We start from the raw sequence: 18,319 nt of genomic DNA, 5'->3' as shown, positions 1-18,319 counted from the left end.
TTCCATTCTAGTAGCGGCGTACCTTGCAGCCAGACGTGCTGATCGTTGGCGTGTCTTCGGGTGCAGGAGTGTCGGTATCCGAGGTCTGATCAGTTGACGTTGACGGAGCCTCTGTCGCTGGTGGCGCAGCGGTGGTCGTGGCAGGTGTTTCGGTAGTCTCTTCAGCTGCTTCACTACCGGTATTAGTATCGGCCTCGCTTGCCGAATCTTGTTCGCTCGTCTCCGTCGACGGAGTCGCCGCAGTTACAGTGGGAGTGCCAGTGGTAGCCACAGGAGCTGGTGTGCTGGCTGGCGTCGACGCACTCTCGCTGCCCGTGCCGGAGCTGGCGACACTCGAAGTCGGGGAGCCGAGGTCGCTGGGGATACCGTTCTCGACCGTCACGCCGTTGAACGACAGCACGTCCTGTTTGTCCGCCATTTTGACAGCACTGCCGTCATTCGAGAGCGTGAGCTGGCCGAAGTGGAACTCGTAGTCCGTGGGGACAGCTCCATTGTAAGTCTCGGTCTTGGTGAGTGCCAAAGCGTCGTCGCCCTCACTGAAGTAGAGCGCCAGCTTACCCGCAGACACGGCGATGCCGAAGTTATACCAGGTTTTGGTCTTGAACTCCGTCGACCAGCGGGTCTCGGTGCTGCCGCCAGTGTACCAGACGAGCTGTACCGGGTCCACGGAAGCATCGATGCGGATCTCAAACAGGTGTGACTCCGGGAAGACGACTTGCCACGAGTACAGGTTGACGTAGGCCTCCTTCTTCAGTAAACTCACGCGGAAGAAGGTGGTGCCAGCCGTGTTTCCCGCGACGTCTTGCACCAGCTCGGAGCGACGGAAATTGGTCTGCCCGCCGAAAATGGCCTCAGAATCCACGGCCAGTGTGGCGACGCCCGTGTCACCGTTGAAGGCGGGCGAGCGGCCCTTCTTGGTGATAGTAACCCACTGGTCCGGGCTCACGGTGCCGCTCTGGCGGTTGGTCAGGATATGCGTTAGATATTTGTCCGTGAGCGTATCGACGGCCAGGTCGTGGAAGGTGCCGTCCCAGGGTAGCGCCTGGTCGTCCGCGGCATACACGCAGGTGAATAACAACGTCGCTAGGAGCGCCACGCTGAACGCGACGATCGAGTGGATGCGAGCCATTGCACTGCAATTTCCAGAGAATCGAAAAAGCTTGGCTTGGTGTGGAGCAAAATCTGCAATGAACAGGATGAGCAGGGCGAGGATAATCCTCAGGGTGTAAAGTCCGGCGTGCATTAATAGCTGTTCTTGATTGGCATCTGGACAAAATCACGGCTTACTGAAACCAAGATAATTTGGAAGGTGTGACGACTGGAGGAAACCATCAGATGGGCGCCGGGAATTGACGATCGCTGGTCCATGCTGCAAGTTGCCGAGTTGAGCCTGCAACTCGGATGCGCTCACTGAGCGGCTGAGCCTCAACGCAGTGCGCTGGCAGTCTGCGGCAGACTGCCAGCGTATTTTCCAAGGCCTGCAGTGTTGGGAAAAGTTTCCCGGAAAATACCGCGTCATATTGTTCGTAATTAGGTAGTCCATATTTTCACGAGCAATAGCTCATTATTGTCAAATACTCGAACACCAACACGGCCAAAGGGAAAGGGAAAGCGGTGAAAAATAGTTTTTTTTTCATTTAATCTGCCTAATTTTAGCAGCTCAATCAAAATAGCTATTTCGTGAGCAAGTCTACCGGAAACCAAGCATTTCACGACAGACCTCACTGGTGTTAAGGTGCGAGTTTGGCACGAGTACCATTTAATACTGCGTATTAGAGCGCTAAATCTCGCAATTTCGCACTCTATTATAGGATAAAGTATTCGAACACCAGCCCTCCCTTACAAAAATCTATAAACGAAAATCCTGACTATGCGTTTGTATCAGGCTAGGTTGATTTCGCACATGCAGCGAAGTATGTCCGCCGTATGCCCTTAGAACAGGATTTATCCGTAACAGCTAAGTACAATCAGAGCGATGTTCAGCTCCGAAGGCTCGGCTGCTTGAATAGATAGGCCCCTCCCCCCACTATTCATTCATCAGAAAATCAAATATACAAAATGGTCATACAACTTCAAAACTACATGTTTATCCGCTTGATGACTTTCATTATCACACTGGCAGCTGAATCAGAATGGAGGGGAGAACACTCAGACTTATTCAGATACCGCCCTTATTAAGGCTCCAAATGGTTCTGGCCAACTGTACCAGTGCGGGTGCTGCCGCCAACCAATTATAATATAGTATATTAAATATACCACAGCGTACAAGTCCGGACACTTTTGTCCGCTCGGACAATCTATCACATTTAGTTCAATACTTCTCTGGCCCACTCCAATACGACGGATTCTGTTTTTGGTCGATTGTTTTTGGTCGATTGCAGAGCTCCCCATGAACAAATAGCGCACCAACTCAAAGCCCCAGTCAGGGCGCACACGGACATATTTTTAGCCTGCTTTAACATCAATTATGGTAGAGTAATCTCCGCTCAAACACCTCGCAATCTAGAAACCGTTAGTTTTTTTGTCGCAGTTCAATTAATATTTAGCGATTTAAAACCATATTTTAACAGCAGCAATTACCAACAGTTGGACGCGTTCGGATAACACACACGGGGCTGGGCGACGTGGTTGCCATAGCCGCGGCGCCAACTAAGGTGAGCGGGTGCGAGGCGGGCCCAGCGCTGAGCTCACCAGCGAGCCGAGCACTACACTTTCCAGTACATTCTATCTCCATATTGTGAGCGCAGCGAACCGCGGGGGCGCCGAAGGAGCGCCCAGCCAAGCGAAGCGCGGTTGGCCCCATTTATGCTGTGACCTCTAATCGTCGATTATGTCTTATTGTGACACTCAGAAGGTCAAAACAATACAGAAGTCAAGTCAAATGATTGTAAATGCATGTGTTTGGCATGTTCTGTCCAACGTCAGATATCTTCCAAGTTTCGGCTGCACCCGTGATGGGGCGGAAATAGCGTCCACCTCACCACGGATGCACCACACTTTCTTGATGCTGTTGCGGGAGAGGTTAATCTCTCTCATAGCAGCACAGATAGCTCCACGGAGAAGCTACCGCGGACACTTCGCTCCGCTAGGAATAGCACACTAGCCGTTCGCCGCCGCTACGCGGCGGAGTGGCATGGTTTGTTGTAGATGAGGTGGCCGCAAATTTAAGTGCTTCTTGGGGTCGCGTGTTTAGAGAGCGTGGTTCACCCCGTAGATCTTGACATCGTGTATTTAACCACTTGCCTTCCGTAGTCACATTCGGCCCCGTATAATATCGTGGTTTGGAACGTTTCCGTTACCCCGTACTACAGGTTGGGTGTTGTTTTCTTCAATGGTCCATGCTCTTTCGTGCTCTTCCCGGCTTCGAGGTTCCTGCTCACCCATGGCCCACGCTGCTCAGCGGTTCTGTCCTCTCTCTTGTGGGTTCATGCTCTTTAGTACGGTCTTTTCGTTAAAGCTAACTTTTTTCCGTTCTCAAACGTTTACGTGGGTTGCACTGGCTTCGTGATAGATACTATTTCGTTACCATTGGCCTTCCATCGCCGGTGCTCTAACCAAAGGGTGCTATTCCGTGCTTTGCCTCCATGCAGTCGTGGTTCCGTCGCCCGTGCATCGTGATCTCCTGATGAAGTGTCATCGACCGCGGAATCACGCTATCGTGCAATCACGGTGTGGTAATGCTGTCTATGGTATTGTGCTCGCGTAGTGCATCTGCGTTGCCCGTGTTATCGTGTTCTACAATGGCATCGTGCTCCACGGTGTGCAATCATGGCCACCCCACACGTGCCCCCTCCCTCTCCCCCCCCCCCTCGTGTTTTTGTGGCTGGTCCGACGTCCGTTAAATCGTGTTCCCATGTACTACGGTTCTCCGTGGCTCGGTAAGCTCAGGTTCTACACTTGTATCGATCTCCGCGGCTCGAAGATTTTCTGACTATAGCTCCGCGGCTGCGTTCTCCCATGGCATAGTGGCCCAGACCATACTATCTAGTTATCTTGTGGTGTCCCGGTTGATCTGCCGTTTGTGCTTCGTATTTTACCGTGCTTCGTGGTCTACCGTGTTGTATCGTAGGTGATTTCCGTGCTCTGTAGCAGCTACGTGTTCTAGCCCGGTTTTAGGTAGAAAGTCTAACAGAGTCCGTGACTCTCAGTGCTTTCATAGATTTACATGTTAATTGCATCGGCCCGCTTCCGTGCTTTGTAGCTCTGTGTTCATATTTGTTTCCCCTCCATCGTACATACTGTTTCTTTCTGCCCTACAAATCCAGTTCGATAAGCTCGCACCTTCACCTAGGCTCACGCCCTGTCCTAAGCTCCCATACAACGCACCTAAACACGAAAGTAATTGTGACCAATGGAAAACGTTTATTTTTAGCCAATCAGTTTTTCTGGTGATTACGCGGATGTTTGTTGCGCTGGCGAGGTTTCCAGCGACGACGGCGGCGATTAATGCGCTCCTGGACAACACGCCGCGGCGGTTGTGGGGGCCCCATAGCGGCGGCAACTAAGGCCAGGCTTTGTTGGCGCGAATCAGTGGCTGGCTTCGGTTCTGGTGTGCGTGGGCGGTGCCAAAACGCCTGGCTGTATGGACCAGAGGCGCACGCGATGCACCTGCGGGCACCCGCTCGAGCCTGGCCCTGTGCGAATGCATCCCATGCTAAGAATTGTTCGCAACAGGCGCACAGCCGGAGCTGCAGCCCGAGACCGTCTGGCTCGAGCGGGGGGTGCACAATGACCGCCTGGCACGTCGAGCACATGGGAGGTAAACGTTCCATTGGAGAAATGTTTTATTAGAAACGTTTTTATTAAATTAGTAATATTATTTTTTAAGTATTAAACTAAGTATTTCGAAGTGTTGAATTACTACTTTGCTAAAATGCGATCCAGTGGTGTCGCCAGGGTCTAAAAAAAATCAACAGCGCCTACGACGATATAATAGTACCGGTGTGCACGTCGGCGAAGCCTACCAATGCAAATTAACCCGCACACACGCAGCGCCCTTTGCGTGAGGTGGCGCTCCAGCGTTAAAAATGAGGGCAAAATGAAATTTGAAAGGTGCATTTAAGTACGATGTGTAGACCACATACAGTGTGTCCACCACATAATGATATTTTAGCCAATTGAAGCCGCCTTCGCTGCGCTCGGCAGCCAGTAGAATGCGCGTATTTGCGTTACATTCTAGAACCCTACCCTCGGACGGACAGACGGACACCAGACTCCACTAGGGGGGTAAGATTGTGAAGACGTGAAGTAGGTGCGATATCCTGCTTCCCGGGTGGTTTTGGCATCTCGACGATCGTATTTCGAAAAGTGACTAAGTGCGTATAAGCCTCCGTCAACCATGAAATTATTGGTCTGTACCCAGCCATTTAATTAGAATAATTTAAGCCAATTGAATGGTCGTATTCGTTTAGGTGCGAATTCTAATAAAAACCTAATCGTCATATTGGAGTGGGTCAGAGAAGTATGTTTTTAATGGTCTCGTGATTACTAACAATTCAGTCCTGCTGCATCAACGCACATCCGATTGCGAATTCGGAAGCGTCACACACGATGTGGAATGAGCGATCTTGAGCAGCCACTGCCAAGATCAACGCTTCCATCAAGCCCTGCTTGACTGTATGGAAGGCCTACTGACACTCAGCAGTCCAAATCCACTCGGCTTCCTTCCTCAGAAGCTGCGACAGCGGGCGAATCTGATAGAGGTCACGGGTTTTAGGCAACGTTGGGCTTGTACGAAGCGAAGGGAAGAGTCACCACTCGGGAGTAGACCGGAGCGAAGACACTTGAGACTAAGAAGGAAGATTCCGAAGTGATTGATTTATCGGAGCTTACACAGTCCTCACTACCTAGGCCATCCGATCAATTGGTGCATCCAATCACCAACATTCTGCACTCGTCCAATCATCCTACTCGTCTAATCAACGTACCGTAATTATCGCGAGATCGTGTTGGACCGGTTTGGCTACCGGTTTATGGGTACTTACCGCCTGAAACCGGTACCCCTCAATACGCCCCCCTCAATGCGAACACGCGTTGACTCCGAGCGCCGCCGTAAGGTCCTTGTGACGTGGCCCCGGAAGCGTCTTCGTCATGATGTCCGCCAGCATCACAGAGGTCTCGCAGTACTCCAGCTTGACCTCACCGCCTTTGACCTCATCACGAATGTGATGGTTCTTGATGTCGATGTGCTTGGCCCGACCATGGTTCACTGGGTTCTTGGTCATCTTGATGCATGACTGGTTGTCTTCGAGGATCTTGAGCTCTGGTCCCGATTCCCCTGCTGCCGTCAAAACCTCGCAAAGTAGGCAGTGAACCCACTTGGCTTTTTGAATAGCTAAACTTAGCGCGATGTATTCTGCCTCGCTTGTTGACAACGACACACTTGACTGCTTTTTGCTCCCCCAACTCACGGGTGCGCTCATCAAAAGAAACGTGTAGCCCGAAGTTGACTTGCGATCGGAGTGGTCATCAGCCCACTCTGCGTCAGAGTACCCGCGGAAATCCACTTTGTCACCAGGCTTGAAGCAGATTCCACGCGACTTAGTTCCTTGTAGAAAGCGAAAGATGCGCTTTACAGCAGCCCAGTGCTCGACTTGTGGGTTCTCCATGAAGCGAGAAACGTATCCCACGGCAAAGGCAATGTCCGGTCGTGTCGCGGTGATCAAGTGCATGAGTGCACCTACAGCCTCGCGGAACGGAGCGTTCACCTTGGTCGATGCACTGCTTGGGACTAGTCGAGACCTCAAATCAGCTGGACTCACCAACCGCCTTGCACTCTTCCATACCAAAACGCTTAAGGATGTCGTCGACATATCGGCGCTACCACATCGTCACGCTCCCGTCAGCGTTGTACACCAATTCGATTCCCAGTACGAACGCACACTTGCCACTGTCGGTCATCTCGAAGCGCTTCTTGAGATCGCTCTTGGTGGTTGCAATGAGCTCGGCCGAGCTACCAGTCACCAAAACGTCGTCTACGAAGAAGCACACAGTGACCATCCACAATCTTGATGTAGAGACACGGGTCGTATGCTGAAACTTGAAAGCCGATGGAGCACACGTAGTCGTCGAAGGTCTCGTTCCACACGCGCGATGCTTGCTTGAGACCGTAGATCGCCTTCACCAGCTCCAGGCAGTCGAAGTCATCATCAAGCTCGACACCTTCTGGCACCATGCAGAACATTACCTCTTTCATTATGCCATACAGGAATGATGTTACCACGTCCAGCTGGTCCAGGGGCCAGCCGAGGTACACGACCAAAGCAATGATCATGCGCAGCGTCACATACTTCACCACGGGCGAAAACGTTTCGGTGTAGTCAATGCCATACTTCTGCTTGAAGCCTTTCGCTACAAGGCGCGCCTTGTACTTCTCGATTGAACCATCCGCTTTGCGTTTGGTCTTGAACACCCACTTCGTACCGATGGCCCGTTGACCGTTCGGTAACTTGGCAGCTCGGAACACACCGCGAAGTCGCATCGACTTAAGTTCGGCACGGATGGCCTTGCGCCAATGCACTTGATCAGGCCCGTTTGCCGCTTCTTGGAACGTTGCCGGTTCAGCTAAATCACCAGCCTCCACTGCGGTGGCACATGCTCGCCAAAATACAGGCGGAGCTGCGTCATCGTCGTCTTGATCCTCGACGTCTTTTTCTTCTTCATCGGCCACATCACAGTCATTTCGCACACTTGATCGGCGCTTTGTTTGACGCTCAAACGAGGTTTCTCGAGCACTAGCTCCCTCCAAACCGGCAGACTGCTGTGCAGCGCGCGATCTCGTAGTCATGCCGTGAACGTTACTTGTGCGGGACTTGCGTTTCCCCGCCTGCTTGAATTCCGTTGGGCCCGCAGTTTCTGAGAGTCGAGGTCGAGATCAGAATCTGCGTCGTCGTCGCTTGGACTAGCCGTTGGAAACCCAAAGTTTGATTCGTCGAAATTGACATCGCGACTAATCACCACCTGCCCGCCTCGATGTCATAAACTCGATACGCCTTTGACACTTCTTCATAACCCATGAACAACCCTTCTCGAGCCTTGGGGTCCCACTTGAGTCTCTTTTCCCTCGGAGCTAGGACGTACGTCCGACAACCAAACACACGCATCTGCTTCACACGTGGCTTGGACTTGTACACGATCTCATATGGAGTCTTGCTTTTGATCTTGGGTGACGGTAGACGGTTCTTAGCGTAGATAGCGGCCATCGCCGCTTCGCCCCAGAAACACTTCTCCAACTTGGCATGGTGCAACATGCTGCGACCAATCGTGACGATAGTCCTGATAGATCGTTATGCAGTGCCGTTCGTCTGGTGCGCGTACGAAACCGTGGTCTGCTGTTCGATGCCTCGATCTTCGTAGAACACCTTGAGTGAGTTTGTCGCGAGCTCACGAGCCCCGTCATGGCGTACGAACTTGACCCGCTTGCCGAATTGCGTATGTACCTTCGTGATATAGCTCTTGATGCATTCTTCAGCGTCCCACTTGGCTCGTAAGCAGAAACCCTTCATGCATCCACTGGATTCGTCAACGATGAGCAGCATGTACTTGCTCCCACCCAACGATTCTTCTTCCTTGGGGCCGCAGATGTCGAAATGAAGCAGCTCGAACGTGTCGTAACTGCGTTTGTCGCGGTTACGGGGGAACGGCTTCTGGACCACTTTCCCTTGCTGACACCCGCGACAGACACTTTGCTCAATTGACTTCAAAGGTGCCTTGGCATCCTTGATCATGCCGCTGTTGATCATCTTGCGTAGCACGTCGATAGGAGCATGGCCCATGCGCGCGTGCAAGTCAACGTTCGACTTCGAAGTCACTGCGTTTATCGAGCATAGCGGTGTGCACAGCCAGTAAAGACCGTCTACGAGATCTGCTGTAGCCACCACTTCCTTCGAATCCTTGTGCGCAACGTGCATGGTTTCACCGTCGAACACCACTTGAAATTTGCCGCTTTTGTTGATCTGCGACACTGATAGCAAGTTCTTCTTCATCTTTGGCACGTAGAGCGCGTTGTTGATCTCGATCTCGCGCTCATCGCCGTTGGACAGAACCACGCGCTCGATGATGGTCCCCACACCCTTGATTGCAACGCTAGTGCCATCAGCGACCTTCAGCTCGCCTTCCTCTCGTTCGTTCAGCATGACAAACTTAATCTTGTCATCGCAGATATGGTGTGTCGCACCGCTGTCGACTGCCCACAGCCCGGACATACTCTTGCCCGTCAAAACTCCACATTCCAACGAAGCCGCAAATGCCACGCGATCATAGCCGTGGTCGTAGTCGTCGTTTCGCAACTGGACATTGTTGGCCCCGCGTCCACGACTGTTGCCGCCGCGTCGGCCTCCTCGATTCTCATCCTTCTGCTTGGTCCAGCACTTCTCAATCACGTGCCCCAATTTTCCACAGTACGTACACTGGCGAGACTCCCGCTCGGTACTGAACGCCTTCGCCGCGTCTTCAGTCTTCACCGCATATGTCTTCTTGCCTTTTCGCTTGATATGCTCGTTCGTGAGCACCTTCACAACGTCTTGCGTCTTCAGCTCAGCAGTACTCATCTCCAGGTGTAGCACGACGTTCTCGTAGCTCTTGGGGAGACTGCGCAACAAGCAGATCGCAACGTCCTCGTCCTCCATCTTAGCGCCGATGCTACTAAGCTTGGCGCTGATATTGAGAGCTTCATTGCAGTGGTGCAATACATTCGCGCCTTCAGACATCTCCATGCTGAAGAGCTGTCGCTTCAGGTAAATACGACCAGCCTTCTGCGATCCACCGTACAACGTCTTCAAGCGCGCCCACGCGGCCCACGCTTACTCGCAGTTGTCGACCACGTGATGGTAGTCCGCATCCATGTGGAGCAGCATCAATCCGAACGCGATGCTGCTCGACTTGACATATTCGTCCTTCGCACGAGGGTCCGTGAAGCTTGGAGTCGTCTCTCGGTTTACGACATGCCATACTGACTTGGTCAGGAACACACCACGCATGTAGCGGCTCCACGTCGCGTAGTTGTCACCGTTGAACTTGTCGATGGAGACCTTAGTTGAAACGTCTTGCGCAGAGGACATGTTACTTGGGCTCATAACCTGATAGAGGTCACGGGTTTTAGGCAACGTTGGGCATGTACGAAGCGAAGGGAAAAGTCACCACTCGGGGAGTAGACCGGAGCGAAGACACTTGAGGGGAAGAAGGAAGATTCCGAAGTGATTGATTTATCGGAGCTTACACAGTCCTCACTACCTAGGTCATCCAATCAATTGGTGCATCCAATCACCAACATTCTGCACTCGTCCAATCATCCTACTCGTCTAATCAGCATATCGTAATTATCGCGGGATCGTGTTGGACCGGTTAGGTTACCTGTTTATGGGTAATTACCGCCTGAAACCGGTACCCCTCAATAGAATCTTGTCCGCGTAATTCTCAACGTACTTGCCCAAGTACGTTGCAAGTCCAAGGAGCTGTCTTAGTTCCTTTACGCTGGATGGCGTAGGACATGTATTGATCACTCTGATCTTTTCTGGGTCTGGGCGCACGCCGTTCTTCCCGACGAGACACTAAGGACGGGTATCTCGCTCACCCGAAGATACATTTCTTCAGGCTCCCATAGAGCTTATGTATACGCATAAGCCCTAGCAGCTGACGGAGGTGCTCTTTGTGCAACTCAACGTCGTCACAGCCCGGCTGTGCACGAACACGTCGTCGAAGTAGCTCGGTGCGAGGTCACGCACTGACCGCAATAGATGTGTGACACAGTTATTGCAGGTTGCAGGGGCATTCTTCAGTCCCTGTGGCATTACGAGCCACTCCCAAATCGTACCGCTTGGAGTGCTCACCGCCGTGAGAGGGATGCCCCTCTCACGCATCAGGATCTGATAGAACCCGTCGCGCAGATCAAGAGACCTATAGATGGTGATCCTGGCCATCAAAGCGATGATAACATCTTTTCGTGGTATCGGCGTCTGTGCCATCCGCCCTGTGTCTTCTTGACACAGAGCGTTGGTGCACTGTGCGGAGACGTTGATTCCCACACTTGACCCGCTTTACGACGACTTTCAAAGAAGTCGTCTATTGCCTTTACTTGATCTCGCGGCGGTGGCCACTGCCGCGTCACACAGTACTTCGTACCCGGCGGGGGGTCGATCTCGTGCTGTATGGCCTTGTCCTGCGGAAGTTTCGCAGGAATCTCATTTAAGAGCACATCCTTGTGCTCCTGCAGAATATTGTAGAAGCGACTCGACTTCAACGAGTCCCAGCTCTGCTCCTCGAAGCACTGCTTCTTCGTCTTCGCGCTGGGAGGGTTCTTACTCCCAACGGTATTCGCAGCGTGAGGTTGTCTCAACTCCTCCGCTTTGCTTCTCATCCTTTCGATATCTGAAAAGATGCGTATCGGTTCGATGCGTCCATCGTACAGGTTCTTCGCGAAGCGCATCCAGCTCATGACTGATACCGACGTCAGCTCCGACGCACCCGTCGGCCACTTACACTGACCGGTAGTGGAGACCAGCACGGGTCCGCGCCACGACGTTTAACGTCTCGACGCACGACGACTTCTCCGATGTCTGCCAGGCAGGCATCGCTCGTATCACCTCGGTCCCGGACCGAGACTTGCGCAGCTATGGTCACTTGCGCCGTCTTTTGTTCTTGTGAAGCCCGGCCTCACATGCTTCTCGTCCACCCGGCCTTGAACCGATTTCCGTTGTCACCGTCGGCAGATTTTTCCGCGGACGCGAATGATCGAGCCGGGCTTGACTACATTCTGCTTCGTCGTGCAGCCCGGCTGCACGCGAGCACGCAAGCATTTTCAGTGTTTGTCGTTTGCAACCGCCAACACTGTTTGCCGCGTCATCAGCTCCCAAAGCTGACGCGCTGTCATCACCTATGTAACGGGGTTACATGGTGTGGAACACACAGGGGTACGAAGTACCCGGCGAGTTAACAAACTCTCAGTACATAAGTTGGAGAGTTAACAAGGTCTCTCAGTACGTTGGCTGAAAGCCACACGTTATGCATTTGATTAGGTTTAACTATGCTAGATAGTTAAAGAGATACATTTACCCCTAGGCGGCTTGGCCGCAATAATAGTAAATAAATCACTTCTGGTTTTGAAGCATAAAAGTTAAGGTATTAACTTTGAGCCCTGGTCTTGGGCTGTAAGTGTCCTTTGGATAAGGAACTTAGTATTAGTGACTCTTTGAGTCGAACGTCTTCCTCTGACGCTAAAGCTACGGCAGCTCCGCTGCAACCTAGACCCCAGTTCGGCGGGGTCTTCTCTCGATGATGATATCGAGCTTGTGTCGACTCCCGGAGTCGACACGTCCTTGTCAGCTCGACGCCTTTCGGCGGAGCCCTTCTTGGGTTTTGAAACAATCACGACCGTATCAACTCCCAGAGCTGACACGCCGACATCACAGCTACTGTTTGTAGCTGGAGGTCCTTGCATATCTGATGCTTCAGTCCCCGGGACCGACGCATCACCGTCACGGCTATTGCCTGTGACTTAAAGTTCTTTCCTACTTTATCGAGCAACTCCCCGATTTGATACGGTCATTGAAGTATGAACGTGTCTCAAATCTGATTTTCGATTTGAGACAGACCCAACGATTGCCTCAGTCGTTGCGACTTGTGAATGGGCACCGGAGTCTGCAGCGTCGTATACCTCCACCTCCAAGGGTCGGGCAGGCCGCGGCTGTTCAGGGGGTACGGTCTCGTTCAGTGGCCAGACAAAAACACTTAATATGAATATAAGTTTTTTTATTGACTTGGCTTCCATTTGAGTAGAAGGTGGGAAATATAAGACTGAGAGCTAGCCGAACGAGAGGTCTACCCCCCCCCCCCTCCTCACATACATAACACCGCTTCTCATACACTTGAAGGACGAGTTCGCATCACCTGACATCCACCCTCGTAGGACAGCAGGGGGCTCTGGGATGGGACGAGATTGCGCGAGGCGCCTTGGTCCGACGTCGAACGGGTCTCAGTGTTCCGGGACCACTCTATAGAGCAACTCTGACGGGCTCGACAGGAGTACACGAGTCGTCGAGTCTATCAGGTACCAACCTGACGGGACGGCGCGACGAGGAGTGGCCTCAGGACCTCGCGTCATCCTTGCCAACCGAGTGACACCTATAATGACCTCCTCGTTCCCAGGTACGGGACATCCTCCTCGACTTGGCGTTTGCCGTCCTCGGCGAGCTGGGTCACCATGCTGCCTCATTAGGTTAACCACTGTAGCTTCGGCGTTCGTCAACTCCACCGGTAGGCTGGACGGGAACGCTTCAGAGTAGTCCTCAGTACCGTTATTCTGTAAGTCGGGGTCGGCTGCTTGAGAGTCGTATAACACTTCAATGCCGTCGTCAACCCGTAGACGTTCGATGTTCCGAGCTTGAGCTCGACTGCGCTCAGAAAAATACCGGCGGGCACTGGAAAGAGCTAGGTCAACCAACACTTTAGTAGAGATGTTCCGTAGCGGACTCCCTTCGTCGTACTGGCGACAAGCGTGCGAAATTACCCCGCAATTACCACAATAAGTGTGTCGGCGAGGCTCCAGCTAGTCCGATCGAGGCAGTAGTTAGAATCCAACAGGAAAATCAGTACAGCGCCGACACCCACAGATCCCAAGAGTACGAACTCCACTAGATCGATCACGTTGATCGGTACGTACAGCAACAGGGAGACGCACAGTAGTACTAAACAGCAGACAGCGTCACCCACGGCGTAAAGACGCATCCAGGTAGCTTTAAAAGCGTCCCAGAACACGTACCAGTAGCGTACGCTCGAATACCTAGAGCGAACGAGGACATCAGGGATGCAGTCGGAGAAAGTTATCTTGCCGGCGACCCACCAGCTTCGCAGCATTCGTCCATATCGACCATACTTCTCATCCCCCTTGAGTGGAACGATGGAAGGCACAGCGAAGAACGCACTCCACACCCCATAAACGTACGTAGCACCCCAAAGTTGTCGTAGCTCACTAGCTTGGAGCACGTCTCGGTTTAGTGAAGCACAGTCGCCGCAAATATCGCAGTTCATCTTAGTAACGCGCCACACTTGGAGTAGGAGCACCCAGGCAACGTTACGTAGAGGAGTCGTTAAGACCCATACCGCTATAGCTCCTACGTACACGGGCCTCAGCTCCCAGCGGGCGTACTCGAAGAAGTCACTCGCTTGAAACCCCATTGTAGGAGAGGAACACCTTTGCAAATAAGAAAAAAAAATGTCTCCGTTCGAGTTGCCTCTTTCTGAAGTCAGTCGTTCTCCATCGGTCTTAGTCGGTAACCATCAAGCAAGTTTTTGAGAAAGGAGGTCACCGGTTTCTCGTCTCTTGCGAGAGTCCATCTTGCACACAGTAAGTAGCTTTCACAAGAAATCCCCCAGAGGGACGGAACTGGAGGTCCAGGTCCCGACGGCCAGTCTTTCAGCTCATTCGGCAATTTTGCCTCGACCACAGATGCTTCCTTCGCTCCCTTCTTTTCCGCGCGGCCGTAGTTTGGGCTCTTCGCGTGGCAAGGCGCCCCGCAAGTTCAAGGCCGTCTGGAACGTGAAGTCGTCCGACTCCGACAGCTCCTCCCTCGACAAGTCTCCGGCCGACGAACGTTTCTGGATCACCATGCGGGGCATACTCGCGGTTAACGCAAGCTCCTTCGGCCTCGAGGTACTGAACTCCATCGCGAGGCAATTCTGGACGACACTGGGAAGGCGGCGGACGCCGTGACTGGGCCCGTAGTGATCATGCCGAGGACATCACGCCAGCCTGCCCGCGGGGAGCCGCCCCGACATCCGCGCTTCACCCAGGACGGTTTGTCTTCGTTAAAGAGTGTTAGTACTGGATCCGCCAAGAAGAACACGCTGACAGAGAGCCCTCGCTCCGGCATGAAGCGGCAGAGTCACGCGTGGTCTTCGTATGTGTTGCCGCTCAAGTTGGCGGACACGACTCCTTCTCCGAGGACCTTCAGAGGATCTATCACGAAGCGTCCGAGCTAGGCCAAGAACCGTACCAGCTGGCCTTTCCGTGGCGAGGCTCCAACTTGTGGTACAATCCGCAGGAATTCCCTCATGTGCACGTTTCGCATTGGCCAATTTGGAACGAGAACCGTTCTAGGTTCTGGGACTGGCAAACAAACGTCCGGTTGACGATCTCCAACGCACAGACTCCGCGCCGTATGGCCAAAATGTCGGCGGTGGTCGCTCGCGTCTGGTTCGTGAGCATCTGCGTCGATACTTGGGGTTATTTTGGCCTCCTCCCGATTGTTCGAGAGCTGTTCTCATCGACGTCGTCTCATGTGGATGGGAGGTCAGCCAGGTCGGAATGCTCGAGACGGCAAGTCTTACAACGGCCCGGTCATCGATAATCTTTTCAAACTCTACTCGTGCGACGCCGGAGGCGTATTCACGCAAAGTGAAGAACGCTCTCAAACCGTTCCGCATCGACGAGGGGGCTTCACGACGATCACAGATTTGCCGGAGCACACCGGCGTTCTTGCCCAAAACAGTTCGAAGCCGCACAGTCAGCTGACGGACCGAGCACTAGCTCTTGTTTTGCTGATTTGCCTTACAGGTAATAGCGCTAGGTATGTACACGCGTGTACATTGATTTTATAGCTGAGGAAGGAACATCCTCATCAGCTCACTCTAATCGACGGCTGCGAAGTATTAACCCTTTTGTTGCCAGCCCTTGTAAAGCGTGGCGTAATGCATCGCTTCACCAAAATCACCCAATCAAAATTTTAAATTTAATTTTGAGCCAATTATGCTCCAGCCAGAAAATGTTGCAAACGATGCGTTTTAAAAAAATCTTATACCCATGATTTTTCTAAATTAATTTTTGACTTAACGGAAATGGACCGTAAAACCGTGGCACTATGCATCGTTTTACAAAAAAATCGCTTTAATGAACTTTGGAATATTTACAATGGGGAACAAAAGGGCTAATATACCCCAAATTACTTGAGATATGTGCATTCATAATAACGCTTCTTTAATTACATTAATATCCGTTTATCTAGATACTGATAAATGAACTGACAATTGTCGACTACTACACTACCAGGTCCCTCTTCCCCGAAATCTTTAGTTTCTGAACTAACTCCAGCTTTGGGAAAAACAAATGTCAGAAAAAGGATAAACAATTCGATGGTCCAAAAATACTACTTCGTAGATACGCTTAGTCAAGTGTTGTGACTTGAGCTCTCACTGCTTATATGCAAACCCTTGTAAATCTACTGTCTTTTGTTTTGCAACGTGAGCCACATCGACTCGCAAACTGCTCTTCTCATCATCACTACCAATCTCGGAGCTGAGCCAGAAGACTTTCTTGTTTAGTTTCCCACCGGAGGTGGGCCACCTCCTAGGTTTAATGCCTGGCAAATGAAATCGCTATTTTATTTCCCAGCAGTCTGTCAGTGACAGAAACCAGTCCCTCAGTAGTACAGTACTACTAGTACTGCAGTAGTACAACAGTAGTACTACTACTGAAGTACTGCGTAGTATTAAACAGTACTAGTACAGTACTACGTACACGTACACTGTATACTTGTATACTCAAATAAGTACTAGTAGTATATTGCAGTGACCTTGGTAAAATCACATGAACTATAATAACTTCCATTGAAAATCTATCCGTCATTTTTTCAGATTGTATACAAAAATCCTGCAAAACTTGGATTGAACATTTATCCCATCATGATACAGCTAACAGAGGGATATAAACCCTTTTTACAAGGCCATCTCCTGACCGATGCTTTACGTTTCTCGTCTCCGTCACTGTCTGTATCACTTCAGCGAAATCACAACAGACATAACATTAGGCGCACTTATTTGCGGGCGCAGCCACCATCTGAGCTCTTGACGATGCCCGTCTTGGTGGCGGGAATCTCGTTCTGGGTGGCAGGGGTCTCGTTCTGCGTGGTCGGGGCCTCAGTAGTCTCCGTGGAAACATCGGACGAGGACTCAGCACCAATGGATCCAGTAGTCTTGGAAGCCTTGGACGCAGCATCGCCCGTGGCAGAAGTCGAAACGTCAGCCTCCACCGACACACCGTTGTAGGACACGATGTCCTGTTTGGCATTCATCTTGGGTTCACTGCCATCGTCGGACAGGGTCAAAAGACCATAATGGAACTCGTAGGTCGAGGGGAACTCGGTCACGACGTCGTGGGTGGCCTCAAGGGCGAGCTCCTTGTCGCCTTCACTGGTGTAGAACTCGAGGACAGAGCCGTTGCCCGACGTGGCAGCCGAAATACCGATGCCGAAGTTGTACCACGTACTCGGCACGAACTCAGTCTCCCACTTGGCGTCCCAAGTGCCGTTGTTCAGGTAGATAATCTTAGCGGGACTAGCCGAGGCATCCACACGGATCTCGAAGATGTGCGACTCCGGGAAGATCATCTGCCAAGCATAAGGGTTCAAGAACGCCTCCTCCTTCATGACGCTGGTGCGAAAAAATGTGGTGCCCTTGGTGTTGGCCGCAATGTTCTGCACCAACTCGGAGCGACGGAAGTTGTTTTGCGTCTTGAAAATGGCTTTCGCGTCCACGCCGATGTTAATGACGCCCGTGTCACCGTTGTAGCCGGGTGAACGACCGTCCTTCTCGATCGACACGTAGTCCGATACCTTTCCGTCCGTGCCATTGTTGCGCATGGTCAGGATGTGCGTCAGGTACTTGTCCGGCAACGTGTCGACGGTCAGGTCGAATACGCGGCCGTCCCAGGGGAGCGGTTCATCCGCAGCGGCGGCGGGAGCCGCAAGGTAGGCCGACGCGAGCGCCGCCACACCCAGAATACAGGTAGTAGAGGAGAAGACCATGGTGCAAAGAACGAGAAATGTCAGGGTGAGTCTCAGCGTGCGAATTGTAAAATGGCCAGTAAGCTCTCTGGGCCAGAGTCTGCGGTGCGGAGACAGCGCCGCTGTCTCCTCCGTGAAAAGGTGGGCCAGGGGACAATTCCGACAGGCAGGCTGGGTGTGTCAGCTCGCTATACTCCGGGATTTGCAAAGAGAAAGCGCCAAGTTCATTCTTCAATTCCTCGCTCTCCTGCCACTGCCAATCTCCATCTGAGTGCTTGCAGAGTCCAGGTTAAAGATGTCCTCCAGCCTGGAAGACATATTTAATCGGAGTCACTGACACCGATTTACGACACCGATTTTAATCACCCGTCTTAAGGGTACTGTACATATATTGGCGCGCGCGAAACGCGTAGGGTACCTAAAGCGAGTGCAGCGAGCGTGCCTGCGGTTTGTAGATCGTGTGCATAGCACCCGGGTGTAAACCCAGGACCGATAATGACCATCACTATTATATCAAGCGAGGCGTCGTAGCGGGCTAAAGGTTTAAG

At 52.2% G+C, this 18,319-nt stretch overlaps 2 protein-coding genes across 2 annotated transcripts; both read right to left on the bottom strand.

The window, feature by feature from the left end:
- Nucleotides 1-7: 7 nt before the first annotated feature.
- PITG_01133 (uncharacterized protein) lies at nt 8-1,129 on the bottom strand (the record flags this gene model as incomplete). The annotated part of the gene is made up of 1 exon (XM_002909605.1): nt 8-1,129. One exon carries the CDS (start codon nt 1,127-1,129, stop codon nt 8-10), a length of 1,122 nt encoding a protein of 373 aa, XP_002909651.1.
- A 15,673-nt stretch (nt 1,130-16,802) lies between these two features.
- PITG_01132 (uncharacterized protein) lies at nt 16,803-18,059 on the bottom strand (the record flags this gene model as incomplete). Its single annotated transcript, XM_002909604.1, has 2 exons — nt 16,803-16,937; nt 17,007-18,059. The coding sequence occupies 2 exons, from the start codon at nt 17,790-17,792 to the stop codon at nt 16,803-16,805; spliced, it is 921 nt and encodes a 306-aa protein (XP_002909650.1).
- Between the last annotated feature and the right edge of the window lie 260 nt (nt 18,060-18,319).

This window comes from Phytophthora infestans, genomic scaffold (assembly GCF_000142945.1).
Source record: "Phytophthora infestans T30-4 supercont1.1 genomic scaffold, whole genome shotgun sequence".
NCBI classification, from domain to species: domain Eukaryota; phylum Oomycota; class Peronosporomycetes; order Peronosporales; family Peronosporaceae; genus Phytophthora; species Phytophthora infestans.
Note: the sequence above shows the minus strand (reverse complement) of the source record. Positions and strands in the feature narration are given on the sequence as shown.